This window comes from Python bivittatus, unplaced genomic scaffold (assembly GCF_059951505.1).
Source record: "Python bivittatus isolate LINGU-HERP-01145 unplaced genomic scaffold, Pbiv_v1 ctg000500_np1212, whole genome shotgun sequence".
Lineage (NCBI taxonomy): Eukaryota > Metazoa > Chordata > Lepidosauria > Squamata > Pythonidae > Python > Python bivittatus.
Window position 1 is genome coordinate 1261466 of NW_028277079.1, and position 22452 is coordinate 1283917.

The 22452-nt window shown below is 54.6% G+C and overlaps 1 protein-coding gene across 18 annotated transcripts in view; it reads left to right on the forward strand.

Moving 5' to 3' along the window:
* Positions 1–21719, forward strand: part of RFX2 (regulatory factor X2) — a 42218-nt gene extending 20499 nt beyond the window's left edge. For 5 of the 18 annotated variants that reach the window (XM_088147409.1, XM_088147401.1, XM_088147398.1 and 2 more), the window contains exons 4-18: positions 4522–4601; positions 5272–5539; positions 7792–7866; positions 9230–9414; positions 10950–11069; positions 11395–11510; positions 12469–12587; positions 13060–13178; positions 15135–15286; positions 16997–17094; positions 18507–18656; positions 19668–19903; positions 20247–20400; positions 21035–21077; positions 21181–21719. In XM_088147409.1, the coding sequence (XP_088003535.1) occupies positions 4522–4601; positions 5272–5539; positions 7792–7866; positions 9230–9414; positions 10950–11069; positions 11395–11510; positions 12469–12587; positions 13060–13178; positions 15135–15286; positions 16997–17094; positions 18507–18656; positions 19668–19903; positions 20247–20400; positions 21035–21077; positions 21181–21281 (2016 nt within the window). In that variant the 3' untranslated portion in view covers positions 21282–21719. Of the gene's footprint in view, positions 1–4438; positions 4606–4646; positions 5063–5271; positions 5540–7791; positions 7867–9229; positions 9415–10949; positions 11070–11394; positions 11511–12468; positions 12588–13059; positions 13179–15134; positions 15287–16996; positions 17095–18506; positions 18657–19667; positions 19904–20246; positions 20401–21034; positions 21078–21180 lie in introns of those variants that run through there. The other 13 variants (XM_088147394.1, XM_088147392.1, XM_088147403.1 and 10 more) reach the window with 12 other exon arrangements.
* Positions 21720–22452: the final 733 nt, after the last annotated feature.

The following is a 22452-nucleotide window of genomic DNA, read 5'->3' on the forward strand; positions in this document are numbered from 1 at the left end:
TCAGCTCAGTCGGGGGTGCAACTTTTCTCCAGCTTTTATTGTGCCAGTGGGTGGTATTCTGGGGCCAACTCTAAAATAGTGGGTGGGACTGAGCAATTAACAGGATGGGGATGATACTTCAGATGAATGAGAGAAGATTCTAAATGATCTAGACCAGTGTTTTTTCAAGCTTGGCAACTTTAAGATGGGTGGATTTCAATTCCCAGAATTTCCCAGCCAGCGTGGGCATCTTAAAGTTGCCAAGTTTGGAAAACGCTGATCTAGACAGACTTGAGCAGAGGGCTGAAACGAACAGGATGGAATTAATCAGGGAGAAATGGCAAGTTGTACATTTGGGATGAAAAAATGAAAGGCCCAAGTCTAGGAGGGGAGACCCGGCTGGGCAGCAGTAGACGCGAAAGAGTGTCCTAAAGATTGTGAGTTGGACATGAGCCAGTGGGGTGACACAGCTGCTAGACAGGCCAGTGTTCTCTTAGGGTGCATTAACAGGAGCACAGAGTCCGGATCATGTGAAGGAATTGTGCCCTCTCCTCTGCCCCCATTGGGAGTCCAGTCCTGGGCGCCACAGTGGAAAAAGCAGAGAGAGAAATTGGAGCGTTGAGAGGAGGGGGCTGCCAAGGGGGCGAAGGGTCTGGAAGGTCGTCTCTGAGGACCGGGGCGTGCTGAGCCTAGAAAGACAAGAGCTCCGTGGGGGGAGGCCGGAGGAAGGAGGCCTTCCAGCCCCAGAGAAGAGGGAGAGGCGCATTCTCTGTCACCCCGGGGGCAGGGGCAGGGGCAGGGGCTGGGCGGGGGGGTTAAAGCTGCAAGGAGGGCCCTTCAGGCCGAGCGGTCAGCAGGAACATCCTGGCTGCGGGAGCTGCCGGCCAGCAGCAGAACTTGCTGCCGCCTGGAGTAGGTGGGGAGTCCTCTTCGCCGGAGGTCTTCAGACAGGCTGGACGGTCATTTGGCTGAAACACTGCAGGGAGTCCCGTGCTGAGCTGGGGGTCACGATAGATGACCTCCAAGGACCCTCCCAACCCTCGTGATTCTATTATTCCCCAAGTTTAAAGTCTCTTCTTCTTTCCTGTGGCTTTGTTGTTGTTCAGTTGTTAAGTCGTGTCCGACTCTTTGTGACCCCATGAACCATATTGCGCCAGGCCTTCCTGTCCTTCACTGCCTCCCTGAGTTTGCTCAGTTTCATGGTCATTCCTGTGGCTACTTACCTGCAAATCAACTACATGGGAAATAGGGAGAGTTTCTTCTAGTCAGTGTCTGGGATTCTGTTTTAGAAATGATTCCTCCAACTCCAGGTGTGCTGGACTACAGTTCCCAGACTCTCCAGCCAGGACATGTATTGCCAGCTGTCAAGGTGGTGACCAGCTGCCCAGGCAATTGCTTCTTTTAGTTTTTATAGATCCAGAGACAGTAAACCCCCACTAGCCAGTAAGGAGATTTCAAGCTTTATTGTTAACTCTAGCAAACAGATTTAAACAGGCATATAAAAATATAAGATACAAAAGTAGCAGGTAGAATTAAACAGAAATACCAAAGTGCAGTATAAAAGCCTAATGTAGCAAGCAAGACGAGAACAGCTCTTCCCCTCCTGCCGGGAGCCACCCTCAGGCGACAGCGGAGAGACCCCAAGATGGCTTATAGAATACAGCTCCGGCATTCCGAGGCCGGTGTCCATGCCCCTGGCTCAAGGGGCAATGCCAGGGTCTTTTATCCCTATTGGACCCTAAAGCCTCACGACCCGCTTCCCTGGCGCTGAGACTGCAAGACCGGGCCTTGGCTAGCTCTCGCCCTGTGGGCCACATGACCTGACTGAACCCTGGCGTCTCTGGGAAGGGACCCGTCACCTTGTGGTCCTTCCCCCTCCCCAGCAAGGGTGAGAAAACAAGCCAGCGAAACCTGATCATGGCTCAGGGTGAACTTTCCTTATGTGTCCAGGAGAAACCAACGTATGTCACCTCAACTCCTCGAAATAACAGCGGTCTTCCGCATTGCCCCTGCAGGACAGCACCCCTCTACAGAGAACTTCCTCTGCCTTTGATCATTTAGAAAAGGATAGAACGTCCCTTTTGTACAACCCAGCTTCAGTTTGTCAGGATTTTCCAACCTTAAATAAATACAGGCTCGCCTTGTCTCATTATTCATTCTCCCTTTCACCTTTCGGCCCACTACTGACAACAGGCAACTTCAATGGGAGGGATGGCCGGAGACCCCGAGAGGCCCTGTCTATTGTTGAAGAGCACCAACCCACAGCAAAAGCCGGTCTGAAATGAACCGCCTTTGCTCCGGCTCTAAAATGGATCCAATTCTGGATCTGCTGCATCATGATTAGAATCTGTTTCCAGAGCTCGAGATCCACCATTAAACAAACCGGTTTAATGTTACCGACTCTGAACGCAGACTCTTGATTCCATTATACGGCCTGGTTTCTAATGCCACCCTGTGGCCAGGAAAGACTGTTGTGTTGTTTTCTAAACACACGCACATGCACACACGCCGGGCACCTTTAAACAAGGGAACGTTATGCTTGCTTTATGTCAAAAAGCAAACAAGACAATTCCATCTTCAAATATAAGCTTTAGGCTGCAAGCTTTTACAAAGCTTTTGGCTCTTCTCCAGGAGAGGATTAAAAAAAAACAGTACTCTTATTGAAAAGCTGGAACTACGGAACACCGATTGGCCCTATCCTGGCTGCAAGATCCTGGTTTCTGAATTTAATTTTGAATGTTTGCAGGCACATTCAAAAAACATTATGGTTCTGTCTCCTCCTCTTGGAACAACGCTAGTTTAATGTGAAGTGGGGGAACAAGCAGCCTTCAGGGGTGAACACATTTCCAGATGCTGTTCCATAAATGGACAGATCACCAAAGGTATCCCCAAATCTGCCTTGTCCGTTTCTGCAGAGATAGATGGGCAACTGGAACATTCTGCGCGTAGGTTTCCATGACCACGATTGCTTTCCCAGCTAGAATTATTTAAAAAAAGGGCCATAGTTTTAATTTCCAGAGTTTTAAGGTTTGGCTGCTGCCCAGACATCTGTCAAAGTCCCAACTTTATTTTAAAGATGTCCATAGTCTGGATTCTTGTGGGAACAGGTTTAAGCTGGCTGGTGCTAGCATTTCACTGCTAATGAGTTATGTGTGTCCTAAAGACCTATCAGAAGAGTATTGATAGTTATTTTCAGGAGATCCGGAAGGAAGGAAGGAAGGAAGGAAGGAAGGAAGGAAGGAAGGAAGGAAGGAAGGAAGGAAGGAAGGAAGGAAGGAAGGAAGGAAGGAAGGAAGGAAGGGTCACCAGGAGTGGAACCATGTCTGGAGGGATTAAAATGTTTTCATTTTTACGGCATTTGTGCTTGGTTCCATGGGCTGGACCCTGCCAGCCTGATGTCTGCCCCCTCCTGCCAGAGCTGGGAGTATCTCTGCTTGTTCCAGGCTGTCTTTGTGCTAAATCCCGGCCAGAAACAGGTCCAGACAATCTTATATCTTATGCCCCTCTTTTCATTCAGGAGACCGCTCCAAGGGTGTTGCAGATGATTTGAAGTGGGCTCCGTGCATTTGAGGCTGGGTTTGGGTGGCGGGCCAAGGGCTGAGGAGCCCTTAGTGCTCTGTCGGCCATTTCAGTCCCACCCGTGACGAGACCCCCATCAAACCTTTGCAGTTTTGGCAGGGATGCCCAGCTGTCCAGGCAGGCTACGCGGTCTTCTCTTTTGCCGGGATATCCCCGGGGGGTGCCCAGAATCCATGGCAACCCTGAGGGGAGCACCCACGACGGGATGGGGAAGGGTCCGTTTTCTCTCTGCCCCACTGCTGTTGCTTCCCTGTGTCATCTGGCTTCTGCACGTGCCTTTCCCATTCCCTGCTGTTTCTGTCCACAAAAAAAACATCCCACAGAAAGCCGGGTCTGATCCGAGCTTCTCCCCATCCGGCCTTTTTTTCCCTAGCAAAGCTGTGTCGGTTTCAGGGCGGCTTTCTCCCTCCTCCCGTGGCGCTGGTGGGGCTGGTCGGTTTCGCTGGCAAGAAGAGAGCAGGGTTTGGGGCAGGCTGACGCGCCCTGGGTCCGCAGGGTGTGGTCAAAAAGGTCAAGATGGCAGCCACGGCAGCGCAGTCGACGCTCTGCCTGTTTTCCACATGCGACGCAGGGATTGAGTTGCGCCTTTGTGGCAGCCACCGTGACTTTTTTGACCACACCCTGCGGATGCCCGTGCCCGCATCCAGGCACTCCAAGGAGCAGAAGGAGCGGGCACAGCCACGCTTCAAGGCAGAAAGCAAGCAGACGCGGACCCAGCAGCAGTCAGCCTCACCCACTGCCACAGCAGGCCCCAAAATCCATGGGTGGCTTTTGGCTGCAGAAGCCGATCGTCTGCTCAGTTTGTACAGCTTCATTTTTCATGGATTTTTTTTTTATTTTTTGTTTTTCACCCTGGATAAAAATTCGGGTTCCTTTCCAGAGCAAGACGTAGAGCGCGTGCAGCGCCTTTTGTCTTCCTCCCTCCTCCCCACCCCACGTTTGAAAATGCTGCGTTTCCTCCAGGTGCAAACGGTGCAGCACGTCTACCCGGCTGAAGTCCAGTACATCGAGGGAGGAGAGGCCGTCTACGCCAATGGGACTCTGTAGGTGCCCGTCTCTCTCTCTCTCTCTCTCTCTCCACCCCCCCCCCCCAATTCGGTCCCTGGCAAAAGTTCAGAGTCTGGGCGCAGAGAGCCAGCATGACAGCCTCGAAGCCAAGATTCAGAAGCCATTAGATAGATAAGTAAAGGAGGCTGAAGCATTCCCTTAGTCCTTTCAGAAGAGGCTCAGGTGGGCCCCTCCCCACTTCCTGGGCATAAGAGGGAGGGGAGGGCGGCACAGCCAGGCTGGCAAGAGCCTCCATAAAGCAGACTTCAGTTCTTCTAATGGAGTCTGTTTCCGGATCTGGTCTACCTTGTGGAGCTGGCACTGCGGGTCGAAAGAGGACTTCCAAGGCTGCTGCTTCAAAGCGGGGCCCACGTGGGCACGACAGGTGGAGAACAAGGAATGGAAGCCTTTGAGAGGCTCCTTCGGAGCAAGAGGGAAGGAGGGTCCTGCCCATCTGGTGGGTCTAGGAGAACAGTTCCCTCCTAGGGAATTAGTTGCGGCGGGCGGGGGACAGCTTTGGGCCTCTTCTGATCCGGGCGAGGCCCGCCTGGGGGAAGGGGTGCGGGCTCGGACCTGCAAAGACTCCTGCAGCCTTCATCCGAGGGTCCGTCTGTCCCTGCGGGCTAACCAAGCTGCTTCCCCCCGTCTCCCTTTCCTCGCTGGCAGGCGCGCCGCCTATTCCTACAACACGGAGGCCCAGATCTACGCCCCCAGCAGCGCCTCTTCCTACTTTGAGCCGCAGGGGGGCAGCTCTCAGGTGAGCCCGGGGGCGTCCTCTCCCACCGCCATCCCCTCCCACGGCATGGTGGGCCTCGCCCTGGACAGCGGGGGCAGCAGCCAGATCGTCTCCAGCTCCGGGGCCTATCTCATCCATGGCGGGATGGAGAACGCCCGGCACACCTTGTCGCACACCTCTCGGTCCTCTCCGGCCACGGTAGGTCAAGGCCAGGCCCAGTGGGGTGTCTCCAGCTGGGCATTGGGGAGTTGACGGGGCAGATCTTCCCGCTTGCGCATTCCACCGGGGAAGTCCTTTCTCAACAGGGCTTTCTGTTTTGCTCTTCCTCCAGAGAGTTCAGGACCGCAAGGTGCCCCCGTCCCTTCCATTTTACCTTCACTTCAGCCCTGCAGGGGAGTTAAACCAGGGGGAGCTGCCTGCCAAGCCTCAGAAGGAGTCTGGAAGTACCTTTTTTGACTTCCAAATTTTATTAAATGGCAGAAGCGGAGTCGGAAAAAGAGCTTCCAGGCTCCTTCTGAAATTTTGCCATTGCAGACTAACACGACTCTCCTCCTGTGATGCCAGCAAACTTCCTATCTCAGTCTGGATTCGAACTTGATCTCCTCTCAGCCTCTGGCTCTGCCCGGGACACCGCCTGGCTCTTCTTGCAAGGCACCCCAGTGTCCCTTGAGACCCCCATTAGTCCCTGCACCCCTCTGGCTGCAAGAGGATGGGCAAAGCCTTGGCCCTGCGGTTCAGATCGGCACCTGGGTGTGGTTGCTTCACGGGCAGCCTAGTCGAGGGCACCCCGATCTGGAGCTTGGGCCTTCACTGTCGGGAGCCTCCCATCTCCTCTCTCAGCAACCTGATCCAGGGCTGTGCATTTTGCTTTATTTTTTTTACGAGGCCCAGAAACTTCCTACCAGCCAAAACAGAAGTCCATTGCTCTGGGAGGGCGGTTCAGTATATCTGCTGGGTGTCCAAGGGTAAAATTATGCCCACAGAAGGAGAAGAAGGAGCAGGTGGGGACAGAGGGCTGGAACGTCAGTCTGGCCTCCCCTAGTTTTACTGTCCACCCTCCTTGAGCTTCTCAGCCCCAGTGAGAGCCAGGCCTGCCTCCCCACCGCCCCGCCAGCCGGGGCTTCAGGCTTCCTAAAAGGGGGCAAAGATTTTCCTTGGTTGAGCTGGAGAGCAGGATTAGATCTTACATGGGGGGCAGGGATATAGGACTGGTGTGGTTGTGGTCAGGTTTCGGTTGATCAGAAGAGCGGTTAACCATGAAGAGCCTCCTTGGGCGTGACTCCGTAGCAGCAAATTGCCGCTCAGCCGAAAGGGCCGGTTGAGCCGTGCAGAAGACGTTCTCTCTGCGGCCCCATCAGCAGGGGTTGGGAATTTCTGGAGAGAAGGGCCGAGCCGGCTAAAGTATGATTAAGCCCCCGTTTCCTAAAAATGTCATCTTCAGGAGCACAAGGCTGCTAAACTGATTTTATAGCCCTGCAACACTGAAGGTGATACGGTGCACAGAGATACTGCGACCCACCAGCGCATCGGGTCAGAGTTGGTAGCTAGAGAAAGAAGCAGGAGTTTGAAAGAAGCTGTGCGGTGGGACGTTAGGCCTGCTTGTCTCTGAAATGCCTCGACTGAAACAATGTCAAGGCATGCTGAACAAATCAGTCAATGAGTCTGTGTAGATAAATTATTCTCTGGTATACGATTTGATCTGGTTGACTCAATCTACCCGCATCTGCGATTGGACTGAAAAAATTCTACAAGACAAAGGCAATCCTGTCTTCCTCGAAGAAGACAGAGAGGCCTCTTGGCACGGTTCAGGTTCGGTGCCCCTTCTCTGGCAGGGTTTGAAATTTCCACAAACTTCTGTTAGAAAATGGGGTCATATATATACAGTATATATAAACAAAAATCAGCTGGTTCGTCCATCACCTGGCGCAAGTGGCAAGATGTGGCTGATCTCAAAACAGCTAAAGAATTTCAGACCCAGTTAGTCCTCGGATAAGAGACTGTAAGGGATCCCAGGTCTGTTGGCTAAACTGGGATGGCGAGAAAGCGGTGGGGTGCCTTTTCTGTTCCGTTGCCAAGAGAACCACAGAAATGTATGTATAGTACGAGATCCCCCGGAGTCAAGCTTGACACGTGGGGAATTTTACCTTTGAAGTCACTGAGGGCTAGAAACATGGTCCTCTGTGCAAGTTGTAAGCAGGTGGCACCCTTCCTCTGACCCACCCACCCGCCCTCTGCGTTTGCTGCTGTGCCATGTGGCTTCCTTTGCATGCCATCCTACGCCGTTCCCTTGCGCCTGTGCCACGCTAACACTCTCCCGCCTTCCCAAGGTGTGCTTGGCCAGTCTGGGGAAAGACCTGGACGGCCGTTCGGTGGAACCTCAGCTGACGCGCCATGTCTGATTTTCCTTTCCTTCTTTTTCTCTTTCTTTCCGGCTGGCTTCCTTTCTGTAGATCGAAATGGCCATTGAAAACCTCCAAAAAACTGAAGGCATAACGTCACACAAAAGCACCCTGCTGAACAGCCATGTAAGTTTTGGTTTCCCTCCCCCTCCCTCCCCCGGCTTTGGGCACTGCCCCCTTCCAGCAGGGCAGAGGCTGCTCTGGCCCCTGGGGAGGAGAAGCGTCGTCCAGGGAGGGCTGGCGTGGGCCAGGGGCCAGTGCCTCCTTGGCTCAGGCAGACGTCCACAAGACACTCCTCTTCGGGTGCCCAGACTCTGCCAGTTCGGGCAGACTCGTTCAGGCTGGGTAAAAGGTGAGCCCCCCTTCTAGGCCAGGCCAAACGGGCCTTGCGGTGGGAGGTTGCAGGAGCCCCAGATATCAAGACGAGGAGGCCGCCTTCAGCCGAGCCGGCCCCCGTGGGTCCGCTGTGTCTGCACTGCTGGGCACGCATCTCCGGCCCTTCTCCATCCTTCCTGAGATGCCAGCTTCCAGGCTGGGACCTCTTGCGTGCCCTTCCTCCTGCGGAGAAAGAGATTCCTTTCTTGGTGCGCCTGAACAAAGGGCAGCTTGAGTGGCTCAATCATACTGACGGGCAGCCCTTCTCCAGACCGCCTTCCTCTGGTTGACCTGGGGACCAGGGGCAGCCAGACGATGCGGCCTGGAGAGATGCGTCCGAGCCCTCTTCTCTCTTCTCCTGGCTTCTGCCACTGAATGCCCTCCCGCGGAGCCTCTCGCTTCTGGCCTCCTCTCTTTCTCACTCGGGGGCTTCAGCCTCTTTCTCTGCGTTGCACTTGCCTTTCCATTCTCTTTCCTTCTCCTCTGAGGCTGTGCTCCTAGCCGCTGGGTGGGGTGGGTGTGATTCATTGGGGGGACACTAGATATGAGTCAGGTTTCCCTCCATGTGGGAGTCCTAGAATCCTAGAATTGTGGAGTGGGAGGATCATCTAGGACAGTGTTTCTCAACCTTGGCCACTTGAAGATGGGTGGACTTCAACTCCCAGAATTCCCTAGCCAGCCTTGCTGGCTGGGGAATTCTGGGAGCTGAAGTCCACCCATCTTCAAGTGGCCAAGGTTGAGAAACACTGATATCCTAGTCCCACCCTCTGCAATGTGCAGGAGAACCAATGTCCACCCTGAACTTTCCATCAACTCTCTGGCATCAAGATGGCCTTTCCAAGCATTGTCCAAACCAGCTCTAGGTGCCCTCCAGAGTGCAACCCTGCTGCTGGGGTGGGGTGGAGGTCCAAAGGTGTTGTCTCCAGCACATCAGGAGAACGCCCCCTCCCCAGGAGGCTGAGCAGCCTTCTCCATGCCCTGTTCTCCCTTTCTCTGGGCGTCCAGGGCCCCCAAGAGACCTGGGCAAATCCTCCTTGGGATGGTCCGGACCCTGACCCTGACCCCGCCTCGTCTTCTCTTCTCTTCTCCCCCGTCCCTCCCGCCTTCCTCCAAGCAGCTGCAGTGGCTGCTGGACAACTACGAAACAGCTGAAGGGGTCAGCTTGCCCCGCAGTTCTCTCTACAACCATTACCTGCGTCACTGCCAGGAGCACAAGCTGGATCCGGTCAATGCAGCCTCTTTTGGGAAGCTGATCCGCTCGGTCTTCATGGGCCTGAGGACGCGTCGGCTAGGCACCAGGTCTGCAAGGGGTGGGGGGAGAGCTGGGATATTCTGGATCCTCTTCCTCTCTGTGCGATTGAAAGCCTGCCTCTTTTCTACATGCATCGGTTGCAGCTGCCATCTTGCCCTTTTTTGACCCCCCCCCCGGGGCCCTGGATACCTAGCAGCTCAGAGCCAAGAAAGGCTCACTTTGGGTGCAGAAGGTTCAGCTGGGTTTGGGTTCCCCTTTGCACAGCATTAAGGATTCACTCTCACCCCAAGGCCCTTCCTCCACTATATCCAGCATTTTTTTTTAGCCTTTTTCTGTGGAATCTGAGCTGCTTTTCAAGAAGGAACCCCCTGCCTTTGGTGCTGATCCTCCAGGGAACTGCGGGGGAATTAAGGGAAAGAGAGAGGCCCACGGAGGCAGCACCTGAACCCTGGTGGTGCCTTTCTCCTGAACCGGAGTCGTAGGCATCCATAGAAGCCATGGTGCCATTGCGCACATCATGTCATCGTGCAAATGTGGTGAACCACGCGATGGGCTTGCGAGTGATTGCTTGCTCCATTCATACAATAATGTTGTGGGGCTCATGAGGCCACTCGGGCCTCTTGACACCCTGCCTCTGCGACCCCAGCTTTCATCCTTCGAGGCCCTTCGCTTAGTCCCAGCTGCATCACAGCTTTCCCCAACCTGGCGACCCACACAGGGCTAGGATTGCAATTCCCAGGATTTGTGGGCTGGGGAAGGCTGGTACATGAGACAGCCGCCCCCTTGTCCTGGTTTCCCATGTTGGGAGCGGCTTTGAACGTGCCCTCCACGGAGGACATGAAAGGTGGAAATACGACGGTCTGCCTGGCTCAGAAGGGAAAGACTCCTGGCAGCCCCCTTGAATTTCCTGCTTTTCCTTCCTGGAAACTGGAATTTATCTTAGAATAAGATACCTTTTCCAAGTAGCTTCTGGCCTGACTTGGTATGAAAGTCCTCAATGGTTACCCTCAAAGGTGCCCAGAAAAGTTTTCAATAATCCTCATTCACTCCCCGCCTCCGCAAGGCTTAGAACTGTTGCCTTTGGTGGAAGGATTCTCCCTCTGTGGGAAGGGGTCCCACCTTGGCATGGCAAAGGCTCAGCCCCCGAGATCCTGGGGAGCTGGGGGGGAACCGCATTCTGCAAGCCAGGAGTCCCCCGGCAGTCAGGAGGGATGGGGGCCCGCTCTGGCCTTCCAGCTGAAAATGAAGCTCAACTCCAGTGAGTGTGAATGTGAGGAGCAATTATTCAACCATGGTGTGTTCGTGTGTGTGCATGCGTGCACGCTTCAGCTCCCCACCACTTGCTGAGGCCATGTGGGGCACGAAGGGTCGGTCCTGATAAGCTGCAGAGGGTCTGGCCAGGGGTGCCAGCAGGTTACCAAGTGGGCATAGCCAAATTTTGGGAAGGATTTTCCTTGGGGGATTTGCAGAGCCCCTTCCCTCCCGCGTAGGCCCCACATGGCCCATTCTCAGGAGGGGGGGCTGCAAAGGGGGTGGCCACCCACCATCTTGGAACCGAACAGCTGCCCGTTTTCCTCCGCAGGGGGAATTCCAAGTACCATTACTACGGGATCCGCCTCAAGCCGGAGTCCCCCCTGAACCGCTTGCAGGAGGATGCCCAGTACATGGCCATGAGGCAGCAGCCGGCCCACCAGAAGCAAAGGTAGCGGCCCCTGCCCTTGGCGACGTGGGCAACATCTTGGGAGGGGCTTTTTTTAAAAAAAGGCAAGAAGGATGGAAGGCATTTTAAGCCAGTGCAGAAGACGGAAGTCATTTAATTGTTTTAATATGGCTTCCTCAAAATGGAATATTAAGTCAGTGTGGAACGACAACCCCATCGCTCATTCCCTCCTCAGGGAAACCGGGAGCTTCCAGAAGTCCCCCTGACCGGCTCCCCCCAACTCATCCCCGGAGGGCTCGGCAGCTTCTCCTAAGCGCAAAGGGAGCCTTTCTGAGCACCTGCGGTCTCTCCCCCTCCTGTTCCGCAGGTACCGACCTTCCCAGAAGTTGGATGGCGCGGCTGAGGGGGGCCCCATCAGCACCCCCCACACCACCCCCGAAGAGTCTGTTGCTGCCCAGTGTCAGCACCACCAGCAGTACATCGGTGAGAAAATGTTCCAGATAATAATCCGCGCTGGTCTGTGCATGTCGGTGTTGGTGTTTCTGGAGCTCAGCGGCCTTTTCGACCGGAGCTTTCCCAGCGTGAAGCTCACGAGAGCCAGGACACCAAGATCTGACGGGAAACCATGTAACTTTGGGAGCAGCGTGCAGGAGTGGGGCAGGAGTCCTACCCTTAAGGCGTGCAAAGTGCAGACATGGGAAGTAAGTTCACACAGCATGTTCAGACTCAGATACTCCGCTTTCTTGGATTCATGCAGTGCTTTGAGGTATGACCTAACCCAGTGTTTCTCAACCTTGGCCATTTTATGATGCGTGGACTTCAACTCCCAGCTATGCTGGCTGGGGAATCCTGGGAGTTGAAGTCCACGCATCATAAAATGGCCAAGTTGAGAAACACTGACCTAACCAAACAAAGACTGGCTTTGTGCAACATGCTAAGTCACGGAAATAAAAAATAAACCCCAAGCAGGATGAAAATGAACGAAGCCTGGTCGCAAGGCCTGTCTCTGACCCACGTTAACTGGGTTGGGTGAGTATGGTGCACGCGCACAATAAGCAGTTGGACACACAGAAGTCATGGCGGCAGGAATGGCTTCTGGCCACGTTACCTCCAGACTGTGCTCCAAGATTTGCCTCCCATTTCTCCCTCTTTGTCCAAGGTCCTCCCTGTGCCATAGTCAACGTCTGCACCCATCAGCCAGCCATTTTCTGAGGAAGTGGGCATACTCATTTTGGGGGAGGGGGGGTCGCTGATATCTTTTAGGAATCGTGATGACCTCAAGATGGAAATAAAGGGGACGGGCAGCCTCTGAATACAGTTTGTGAGTCGGAAAAGGTGCTGCGAGACTCCTCCAGATTTTTTGCCCCCGTTGACTCACAGCGTTCCCCCTAGTGAATGGCAGCTGTTCCTGCTCACCCATCTTTTTCTTCTTACCCCCCAGATGTTACTCATGTCCTTCCTGAATTCCCGGTCCTGAATCTGGAAAACGTTCTCCTGCAGGAGGGAGTCGAGGCAAATGACCTCCAGACCCTTCAGCTCTTCTACCGACAGCACTGCGAGGTGATTCTCACACCGGGGCCTGTTTTTTAAGGGGGCCTGCCTGGGAGCCCCGCCCCTGCTTGCCTTGCCGTGAGGCAACTGTGGGGTGACCTCGGGAGCACGTCTCTCGGGCGATCCCTCGCTCCCCCTGTTCCCAAGACTCCCCCAAAGGGAACCCACGGCAAGAGGCCTTATGGGGCATCTGTGGGATGGAAGGTATCTACAAGGAGGAGAGGATGTGGGAGAGCAAGGCTATCAGGAAGGGGGCGGCATTCCAGGAGGGGGGAGGAGGCAGCAGAGTCCGCAGGGAGAGCACGGGAAGCAGTTCAGGATAGCCCCTCCCTGGAATCTCACAGGTATTTCCACTAGTTGCTGTAGTCCAGATTGAGTCTGGCAGGATTCTGTCTATCAGGCATAAGCAACAAAGGAACTGGACTGGGCTGGACTGTTTCGTCGTTCTTCTTGGGCTGGGCCTGACAGTCTCTCCTTGCAGGCCAACATCGAGGTCGTCATGAGCCTCCAGCTCCCTTACCTCGAGAAGCTGTGGCAGTCCTTCTGGAATTCAGAATCCCTTCCCAGCCGCTCAGGTGCTGCCACCACAGGGGCCTCCAGGTAAAGCCATTAGCAGGTGGCCTCTCCGCAATCCGTGGCAATTGACCTCACCCTGAATACGGTGAAAAGGTATTCGGCTCTTCCATTGAGAATTGGAACATCCCTGAAAGGTGGGTGTCCAGGCTCTGCTAAGCAGCTTCCCAGGAAGGAGAGGCTGCTGTTTCATGCAGCAGCTGGTTCCACCATGGAACTCTTCTTGCAGGTTAAGTGCTTAGTTGAATCAGAACCTGGTTTTGGGTAAGGCAATGTCATTATTCGATGGCTGGTGTGGGTCTTCCGGGCTGTGTGGCCGTGTTCTGGAAGTTTTGTTTCCTAACATTTCGCCGGCATCTGTGACCGGCATCTTCAGAGAGCAGGAGCACAGACAGGAGCAGTTCTCTCTGTGCCCAGGATGAGGTGGCCCTTTTGTGGGTATTTATAGAGATCTGAGGGGGGGGATTGGGGGTGTGTGGTGGGAGGGTTAGGGGGTGTGTGGGTGGGTGTGGGGTTTGGGTTAACGAGTGGCTGCTTGTTTTGGTGTCAGAATACGTGTGTATCTTCCTGGGGATTAGGCAACAACTCAATAGAAGAAGAAAAAACCCTGCCTAATCCCCAGGAAGATACACACGTATTCTGACACCAAAACAAGCAGCCACTCAGATCTCCACACAGCCCGGAAGACCCACACCAGCCATCATATTCTGGCCGTGAAAGCCTTCGACAATACAATGTCATTATTCGTTTTGGGACACTAGGGAAGAGGTCTTGCTCTTCCGCTGGCTGAATTCCTCCCCAAGCACCTTTTGTCTTCTGAGCTTCTTCCCTTTCTCTTCCTTGGACTTGGGTTCTAGTCCAGGAAGCCTCCTTCTCCAGGCCTGTTCCAGCCTTTGCACCCTCGGTCAACTGACACCTCGCCACTTCTCCAGAATTCTGCCAAGCTCACACAGAATTCAATAGGCCTTGGGGACAGCTTATTGGGCAGCCAGGAAATGTCATCTCATTCAGTGTCAATGTTCCTGTTGGCTGCAAGATTCATTCCTTTCTGCCCTTCTTTCCTTCTACACTTCACCACTGCCTGGTAGAAGACATGTCTTCCTTTTGGAGAAGACTGAGCCAAAACAGGAAGCAAATAGTTGAAGCGCCCCTGCGGTCATAAGTGCAGGTGGCTGCCAAGCACCTGGATTTTGATCACGTGACCGTGGGGGCATTGCAATGGCCACAACTTCGGGTACCAGTCATAAGACACTTTTTCAGCACATTCATAACTTTGAATGATCACTGAATGAATGGTCATAAGTTGAGGACTACCTGTAGTGTTTTTTCAAAGGAGAATCTATATGAGGTGAAGATGCTCCATTACTATGCTCAAAGGAGCATTAGCTGTTGATCTCTAAAGGGATCCTTTTTGATTTTATTTATTTGCCCTTTGCTCTTCAACCCACCTCTGAGATTAGATTATCGGCAGAAAAGTAATCCATTTACCAGAGTAACAAGCAGCATAGGAAACCTTGCTTCACACACATGGGTCTACATAATAAGGCTTCCCCAGTCTTTCCTAGCCTTAGGGAATTTAGGGAGTTGCTTTCCAAGACATCTAGAGAGTCCCAGGCAGGTGTTTGGAGCTGTTCATGTCCCATTAAAGGGAGGCATCATTGGCTCCGAGGCAAGCCCTGATCAGGAGAGCAACACCAAAGGATGAAAATAAGGTGAATCTCAGCTGTTTCGCAGATTGCCGGGCAAGCAGGAGCAGTGCTGAAAGACGTTCACCCTCTTCCCAGTCCTCTGGAGGTGTTCAGTTCGGAAGCCTCATTGTTTGTTAAAATATTTCAAATCTAGCCTCTGGTTGTTGGCCCTGAGTGCAGAGATGGGCTCAGAATAGACTTTCAGGAGCTGTCTGCCGTCTCAGCAAGCTTGTGGGCCTTTCGCGAGAGGCGCGCATCTTGCTAAAGAGCTTGCTGTTGTGCCTTCCCCATGCAGCGAAGAACCCTACGAAGCCATCATCCCGAGACACAAACTGATCGCCCTGTGCAAATGCGAGCCCATCATGGCGTGGATGCGGAGCTGCGACCACCTCTTGTACCAAACCCTGGTGGAGATTCTCATCCCGGACGTTCTCCGGCCTGTTCCCGGTGCGTAAAGGCAAGGCGTCCGAACGAAAGGACTCCTTTCTCTATCAGGCTCTGCACAACCTCCCTCTTGCTTTTCCACATTAATGTCAAACTCCCTAGTAATTAACCTAGTTTTCAATTATACTCACGCCCTGCAAGTCCTCTGTGGATTTTAAGCTTCCCGTTCTTAAGGCCGGGAATGGGCTACAGGCCATTGACGGAAAACTTTTTAGCTGAAAGTTCAAGTTCCTATCCATGGGATTTCCAGCTTGAAAACCCTCAGGGTTGTCCCAGAGGACAGGACAAGAAACAGTGGGTTTAAGTGAGAAGGAAGCAGGAAAAATTCCCCAGTGGACAAAACAGCCTTGGGAGGCAATGGGCTCTCCTTTGCTGGAGGGGTTTCAACAAAGGCTGGATGGCCGCCTATCAGGGATGCCGAAGTGCAGAGTCCTGCCTGGCATGCCCAGGGCGTTGGGCTAGGTGGTCTCCAAGGTCCCTTCCAAGTCTTCCATTCTAGGGTTCCATGGTCTGAAAGGCTGTGATTCGCACCAAGATGGAGGGCCCAGTAGTCGGACTAGGTATGCGGTGGGTTCCTCTTTTCTAATATAAATCAACCACAAGGGCTACAGTCTTCATTTTGTGGCTGGGGAATTCTGGGAGTTGAAGTCCACACATCTTACAGTTGCCAAGGCTGGGAAACACTGATCCAGAGAAACACTGTTAAAATGTGCTGGGTACAGGGTGCCTTATCTGCCAGGCCATGGCAGCCTCTTTCTTAGTCCCCTGGCTCTCCAAAACAAACCACCCGCCTCTCAGCTGCTTCAAGAGCCAAGGCCTCTCCGTCTTAGGAAAGCTTGGCGGCTTTGTTTGAGTTCTATCGTCCATCAATTTCCATCCTGCCAATTTTCTGTGCCCGCAAGATGTAGCCTTTCATTGCTCCCCAGTTGTTTTGGCCCAGGAGGCACCCGCTGCTCCTATGGGAATTCCCTGTCTGGTGAGCACCAGGCTGGGGACGGCCATACGCTCCTGTTCTCTGGACATAGAAAGGTAGCATGTCGGGGAAGGGAGCCAGTCTAGAACGCCTCTCTTAGACAGTTGGCCTCTGGTCTGCCCAGACTTCTTCTCTCCCCACTGCCTTGTGTCCAGGTCTGGAGGCGCGCCTTGAATCTGGCTGGCATTGCAGCAAACAAGGACTGGGGGGCTGGCTGGATCATGGGCACAGGAGTCCAGTTCAGAACTTCCTCCTTCTGCAGTACCGGCTGTTTGCCACGGTTTAGGCAAAGTCCAAGATGGGGGACTTGAAGCTTACATGAAGGGTTGGGAGGAGGTCTTCTAGTTCAGCCCCATTCCCCAGGCAGGAATACTCAGACTCTTCCATTTCAACCTTCGTTTGGAGCCTCCACCATGCCTGGTCCCACATTATCTTCACGACAGCCCTGTGAGGTAGGGTAGGCTGAGAGAGATACCCAGGGTCTTCCAGTGTCTACCCAGTGGTTCAAAATGAGTCTTGCTGATAAGTCCAGCACTGTAAGCACTACACCTTATTGCCCCCTTATCATGTACTGCTAGCTTGCTCTTTTATTGCCTGTTGGCCTCCTGCAGATTCAAAGAATTGAGAGGTGTGGGGGGGGACCATTCACTTCCCTTCAAAAAAAATTGCGGGAGCGAAAAAGCGGAGTGGCTCTCAGCTCCCAAACTCCGCTGAGGCCGCTCCGTCCTCTTCCCCTGCAGGCACTTTGACCCAAGCCATCCGCAATTTTGCCAAGAGCTTGGAGGGCTGGCTGATCAGTGCCATGAGCGAGTTCCCCCAGCCCGTGGTCCAAAGCAAGGTAAGCAAGCGGGGTTAGGGCGGGCGACGGGTTCGAATCTGGGGAGCAGACTGCTTGTGGGGAAGGGACAAAGGCAGAGCCCCTCCACCACCCCCAAGGGGCCGGGGTCTCCCTGGAGTCAAGTCAGACCGACCGGCCTGCACTTTGCTGGAACTTTCTCTTCCCCCCTTTGGAAGGGGGGTGCCCTTCCTTTTCTGGGCCGCTGGCACTTGGCAGTCCCCTGGGTTTTCTCAAAGACCACCCCTAAAGGTTGGCCAGACCTCCCGCTTTGGCCCTCTTGGATGCAGTTTGGCTGGTCCCAGGGGGTTGAATTAATCATCCTGGTTCAGGAGTTTGGCCCTGTTTCTGCCTGTCTCCAGCTTCTGCTTTGCCCCTTTCTCTTCTCTTTGCCGCAGTTGTAGGGGTGTCTGTAGCGTGTGGTCAAAAAAGTCAAGATGGTGGCAAGGATGATGCAACAGAAGCTCTGCCTGCATTCTTGCAACGGTGTGGTGCTATTTTTTTTTTTTTTGACCCCACCCTGCGGACACCCCCAAGCTGTCAGGTGGAGCAGAGACTGTTGCTGGAGGAGACCCAGCCCCAAGGGGGGGCTGCGTGAGGGAGGCCCCACTGACTGGAAAATCCTGCTCAAGGAACGCCCGTCGGGGGTCCTCCTGAAACCGGAGGGAAATATTGAGGGGGATATTTTATTTATTTATCTTTATTATTTTGTCTTGTTTCATTTTACTGAGTGGGTGTCCCACTCCGGTCTCAGCAGACCAGTCCTCGGCCCTGCGTACATTAACATTGCTGGTAATCTGGAATCACGGAGCTGGAAGGGACCTCCGAGGCCATCTAGTTCAGCCTTCTGCTCGGTGCAAGGATTGGAAGGATTTGGTTCCGGCCAGCCTGCAAAAAGCCGTCCTCGTCAGCCTAGTGCCCCTTTGGGGGAGCCAGGACATCACGCCCAGTCCTGACACCATCGCGCGAATGACACGATGATGCACTTCGCACCCCGTGTGGGACTCCACGGAGGCCAACCACGTAACCCTGTCATTTGCCCAGTGATGCCAGGCCACCCGTAGCATCGTTGGGGTGTCACTCTGGCTTCTCACGGAAGCCTCTGTCTGCCCCCCCTTTTCCTTCTTGGGCCCCTCCAGGTCCGAGCCCACCCCTGGGATCACCTCGCGGAGGACTTCAGGGCACTTCTTTAGTCTCTCGGGGCTCCATCTGCCTTGGGCCTGATCCCTTGGCAGGATTTTTTTACCTTCATTCATTTAAATTCAAGCAAAAAGCTCCTCATGGTCAGGGATCGCTCCCATTTATCCAGTTTTTATTCCATAAGTACGTATCTGGAGGTGGCTTGATGGGACCCCGGTGCCCCTCCATGTCCCCAGGTCCCTATCCGGGGAGCCTCATGCTCGCTCTCCCCGCAGGTGGGCGTGGTGAGTGCCTTTGCCCAGACCCTGCGCAGGTACACGTCCCTGAACCACTTGGCCCAGGCCGCGCGGGCCGTCCTCCAGAACACGTCCCAGATCAACCAAATGCTCAGCGACCTCAACCGGGTGGACTTTGCCAATGTCCAGGTCAGTTCGGGTCTTCGCAGGGTCCCTTGGGGGGGAGCTGGGGGTGCCTCCTGGCCATGGGCATGCTGGTTGATGGGACTTGTAGTCCAGCACTTCCATAGGGTGCCACCTGACCCTTCCGGCAGACAGAGGATTCCAGCCCCGCATCTCTGATTCGTCCTATGAAGTTAGCGTTTGGCACAAATATTTAGAATTTTGAAATTAATGTAACGTGAACCACCTCTGCCTTAAGAGGAGCTAATGACCCAGGCTGAACCCTTATTGTGCTCAGAGGGATCAGAAAATCTTGGAGAACAAGGTTTTGGATAGGATTTTAAAATGCGGGTGTGGGGGAGGCTTTCTTTACATTTATTGTGGCTCTGAAAGAAACATAGTGAGCAATTCTTCCCCCTCCTCCTCCTCATTACTATTATTTTAAATTACCATAGATATACTTACAACCTAGAGGACATGTCACAAGAGGAAAAGGAAATGCAAAGGGAAGAGGAAAGCAAATAAACTCCAACCCCCAATTCTGAAATTACAAAGTTCTTCTAAATTCCACTCTCCCTTCAGAGGGAGGAAAAGCAGAAGGGTAGCCCCCCTGCACCATGCTCTCCCGTTTCTTGAGCTGGAATGATGGGGAGAGAGCTCCTCCCACGCCTTCCAATTCCCCCCATTTGCCTCTTGACAAATTTGAGCCACTTATTTCATGCATGAGATTTTGTGGAAGTCTGACCCAGTTTTCGGAAGAGCAGTCCACCAGAATTCTTACTTGCTCTGAACTAACATCCTGACTTGTCAGCAACCGACAGGGGTGGATGCTGAAGGTTTCAGAAAGGGCCCTGAAGCTACAACACACCAGCGTGTCCCCAGCATCCCCAGCTGTCCACAGATAGACTGCCTCTGGACCAAAAGGTTCCACCTAGCCACTGTGATCATTAGCTACGGGGAACCTGCTCCCCGCTCCCTTCGCCGTAGGGGAGTAGCGCACCTGTGTGTGGCCCCAAATCCTGAAGCATTCATTGGCAGGTGTGCCTGTCTCTCTCACCCGGCCAGGAGCAAGCCTCGTGGGTCTGCCAGTGCGAAGAGGGCCTGGTGCAAAAGCTGGAGCAGGATTTCAAGCTGACCCTGCAGCAGCAGAGCTCTTTGGACCAGTGGGCCAGCTGGCTGGACGACGTGGTCACCCAGGTCCTGAAGCCGCACGAGGGCGGGGCCAGCTTCCCCAAGGCAGCCCGGCAGTTTCTCCTGAAATGGTCCTTCTACAGGTAGGCCTCTGCCTGCCCCTCCCTGCAGGCCGTGAATTGGCGAGAAACAGGCAGCCCAGAGGCCCATGTGCTACTGCAGGGGAACCTGGACCCAAGCGTTGGAGAAGCGGATTGGCACTGCGGCCTGAGGAGCTAGCTTTCTATATGGAGAGAGCGTGTAGCTGTACAATCCAGTTGGAACGTCCGCCCACCCGCATGCACGCGCGCACGTAAACCTGGCTTGCATCTTTGCTTGCTAAGAGCCCTTCCCAGGCCACGAACTGCTTAGTTTCCCCTCTGAAGCCAAGGAGGGACCCCGGGGTCTCAGGCTGAGCTGCTGAACAGCCGTTTCTTTCTCCCCCAGCTCCATGGTGATCCGGGACCTCACCTTGCGCAGCGCCGCCAGTTTTGGCTCCTTCCACCTGATCCGTCTTCTCTACGACGAGTATATGTTCTACCTGGTGGAGCATCGGGTGGCCGAAGCCACAGGGGAGACACCCATCGCTGTGATGGGAGAGGTGAGCGCCGGGTATGGCCTGCTCCAGCCCTGCCGGGAGCACCCGAAACCTGCGCTCACTTTCCTGCTGTTGTGGGGCTGCTGCTGGGCGGGGCTGCAGAGTGTCTTGCAGAACGCTAATCACGGTGGGCAGAAGGACCCTTTGGGGGAAGGCCCGTTTGCGCAGGGGGAGGGCCCACCTTTCAGCCCCGAGGTCCCAAAGGCTGGGCTGTTGGAAACCCGGAGAAAGGGCACCAGGGCACGCAGACAAAACTGTGGACAGCCAGCCAGATGAGTTTGAAAGCACCCAGGCAGAGGGACCAGAAAAGCCTCCTCCCTTCCCGAGACCCCAGAGAGCCCTGGCTAGTCCAGGCAGCCCCTCCTGGCTCCCCCCAGAGCCCCCACTCAGCCTCCCGTTCATCGTGCTGGCTTTGCATTTAGACTGGAGTCTGGAGTTCCAGGGGAAGGGCTGCAGCAGGAGTCCAGGCGGCGCACAGGCTGCACAGGGCCTCGGCGCCAGCCGAGCTGACTGGGCTGTAGATTCTGATGCTCCCGCATTCGCCACATGCACCAATGGCAGGGAGAAGGGCGGAGGTGGAAGGCGGGCCCGTCTTGTCTCTGGGGCCACCTGCAAGAACCCGTCTTCTCTTTTCCAGTTCAGTGACCTCGCGTCCATGTCTCCGGCTGTGCTTGAGAAAGGTACGGATCCGCTCTCCCTCCTCCAAGGGGAGGCATCTCCGAGCCCAGCTCCAGTGGCTTTCCCCCCAGGCTAAGGCTGGGTCCGTGTTTCTCCTTCCTGCAGACGACTTCAGGAACGAGGCGGAGGCAGAGGCCCGGTGCACCGGCAAGCCCCAGGTGAAGCGCGAGCACAGCGACCCCGGCCCGTCCTTGCAGGAGATCTAGCCCCGGAGCAGCCGGGCCATGCACCCTTCGGTCCTGACTCTGCTGAGAGTGCCAAAGCTTTCCAGAACGCCCCGCAGGGACCCGCAGGTCCTCCGTGATGACGTCGGGCCTCTTAGTTCCTCCTCATGTTTACGTGTCTTCACCGAAGACGGGCCGGTGTCCAGCCGGCCAGTTGACTAGGAAGAGAGAAGGCCCCCGTCTCGGCAGCCGGCCAGTCCTTCTCTTTGCAGGGACCCCCGGCCCCCTCCTGTCCACCCTCCTGCTCTTTTGCTCTGCCTTAACTGACTCAACCAATCGAGGGAAAAGCGTGTGAGGTGAGCCCCCAGGTGCCGCCGTGATCCAGATCTGCTGGCCGATTCTGCGCCTCGTGGGGAAGGGGGGCGTCCGGTGTCCTCCCTGACTCCAACTTGCTAAATAAATTTACACTGTGGCCAATGGCGACGCTCCATCATATTTCTTCCATTTCTCTTTGCCTGCTGTCTCATGCAGCTAAACGCTGTCTCCTCCAGGCCCTCTGGGGCCACCAGAGATGACTAGGAATTTGTGGCAGATAAGGGCAGGTTGGAGCAGAGGTCCGCCTCAGGCTCTGCGACAGCGTCAACCTGAGCCCTCGGCCCTTCCTCTGATAACCCCCAAGTGCTGGCCTCACTGCCTGGCTGAGGACAGGACAGGCCCTTTGGTGGCAGGGGCCCCCGGATGTTCTAGGACAGTATTTCTCAACCTTGGCCACTTGAAGATGGGTGGACTGGGGAACTCTGGGAGTTGAAGTCCGCCCATCTTCAAGTGGCCAAGGTTGAGAAACACTGTTCTCGGACAAACAGCCACTCGACTGGCAGAATTGTAAAGTCATCTTCTTGCAGGCACAATTCCCAGAATTCCCCAGGTTGTAATCATAGCACCTCCAGGGGGTGCCAGGGAACTCCTATGGACTTCCACAACCCTTGCTGGTCAAGCTGAAAACACCAACCCCAGTGTGCAAAGGTTAAGATGGGTGTATGTGCGTCTGTGTGTGTGTGTGTGTGAATTGATGGGCTATTTAGAGGTTGGGTATCTGTTCTGCAAACTACACACAGCGTTCAATTCTGCATGTGCAAATTTAGCCAAAATGGGGGCACCAAAGTTATGATCTGGGCTACCCATGCAAGGACCAAGCAGCATGCAAAACTTGTAT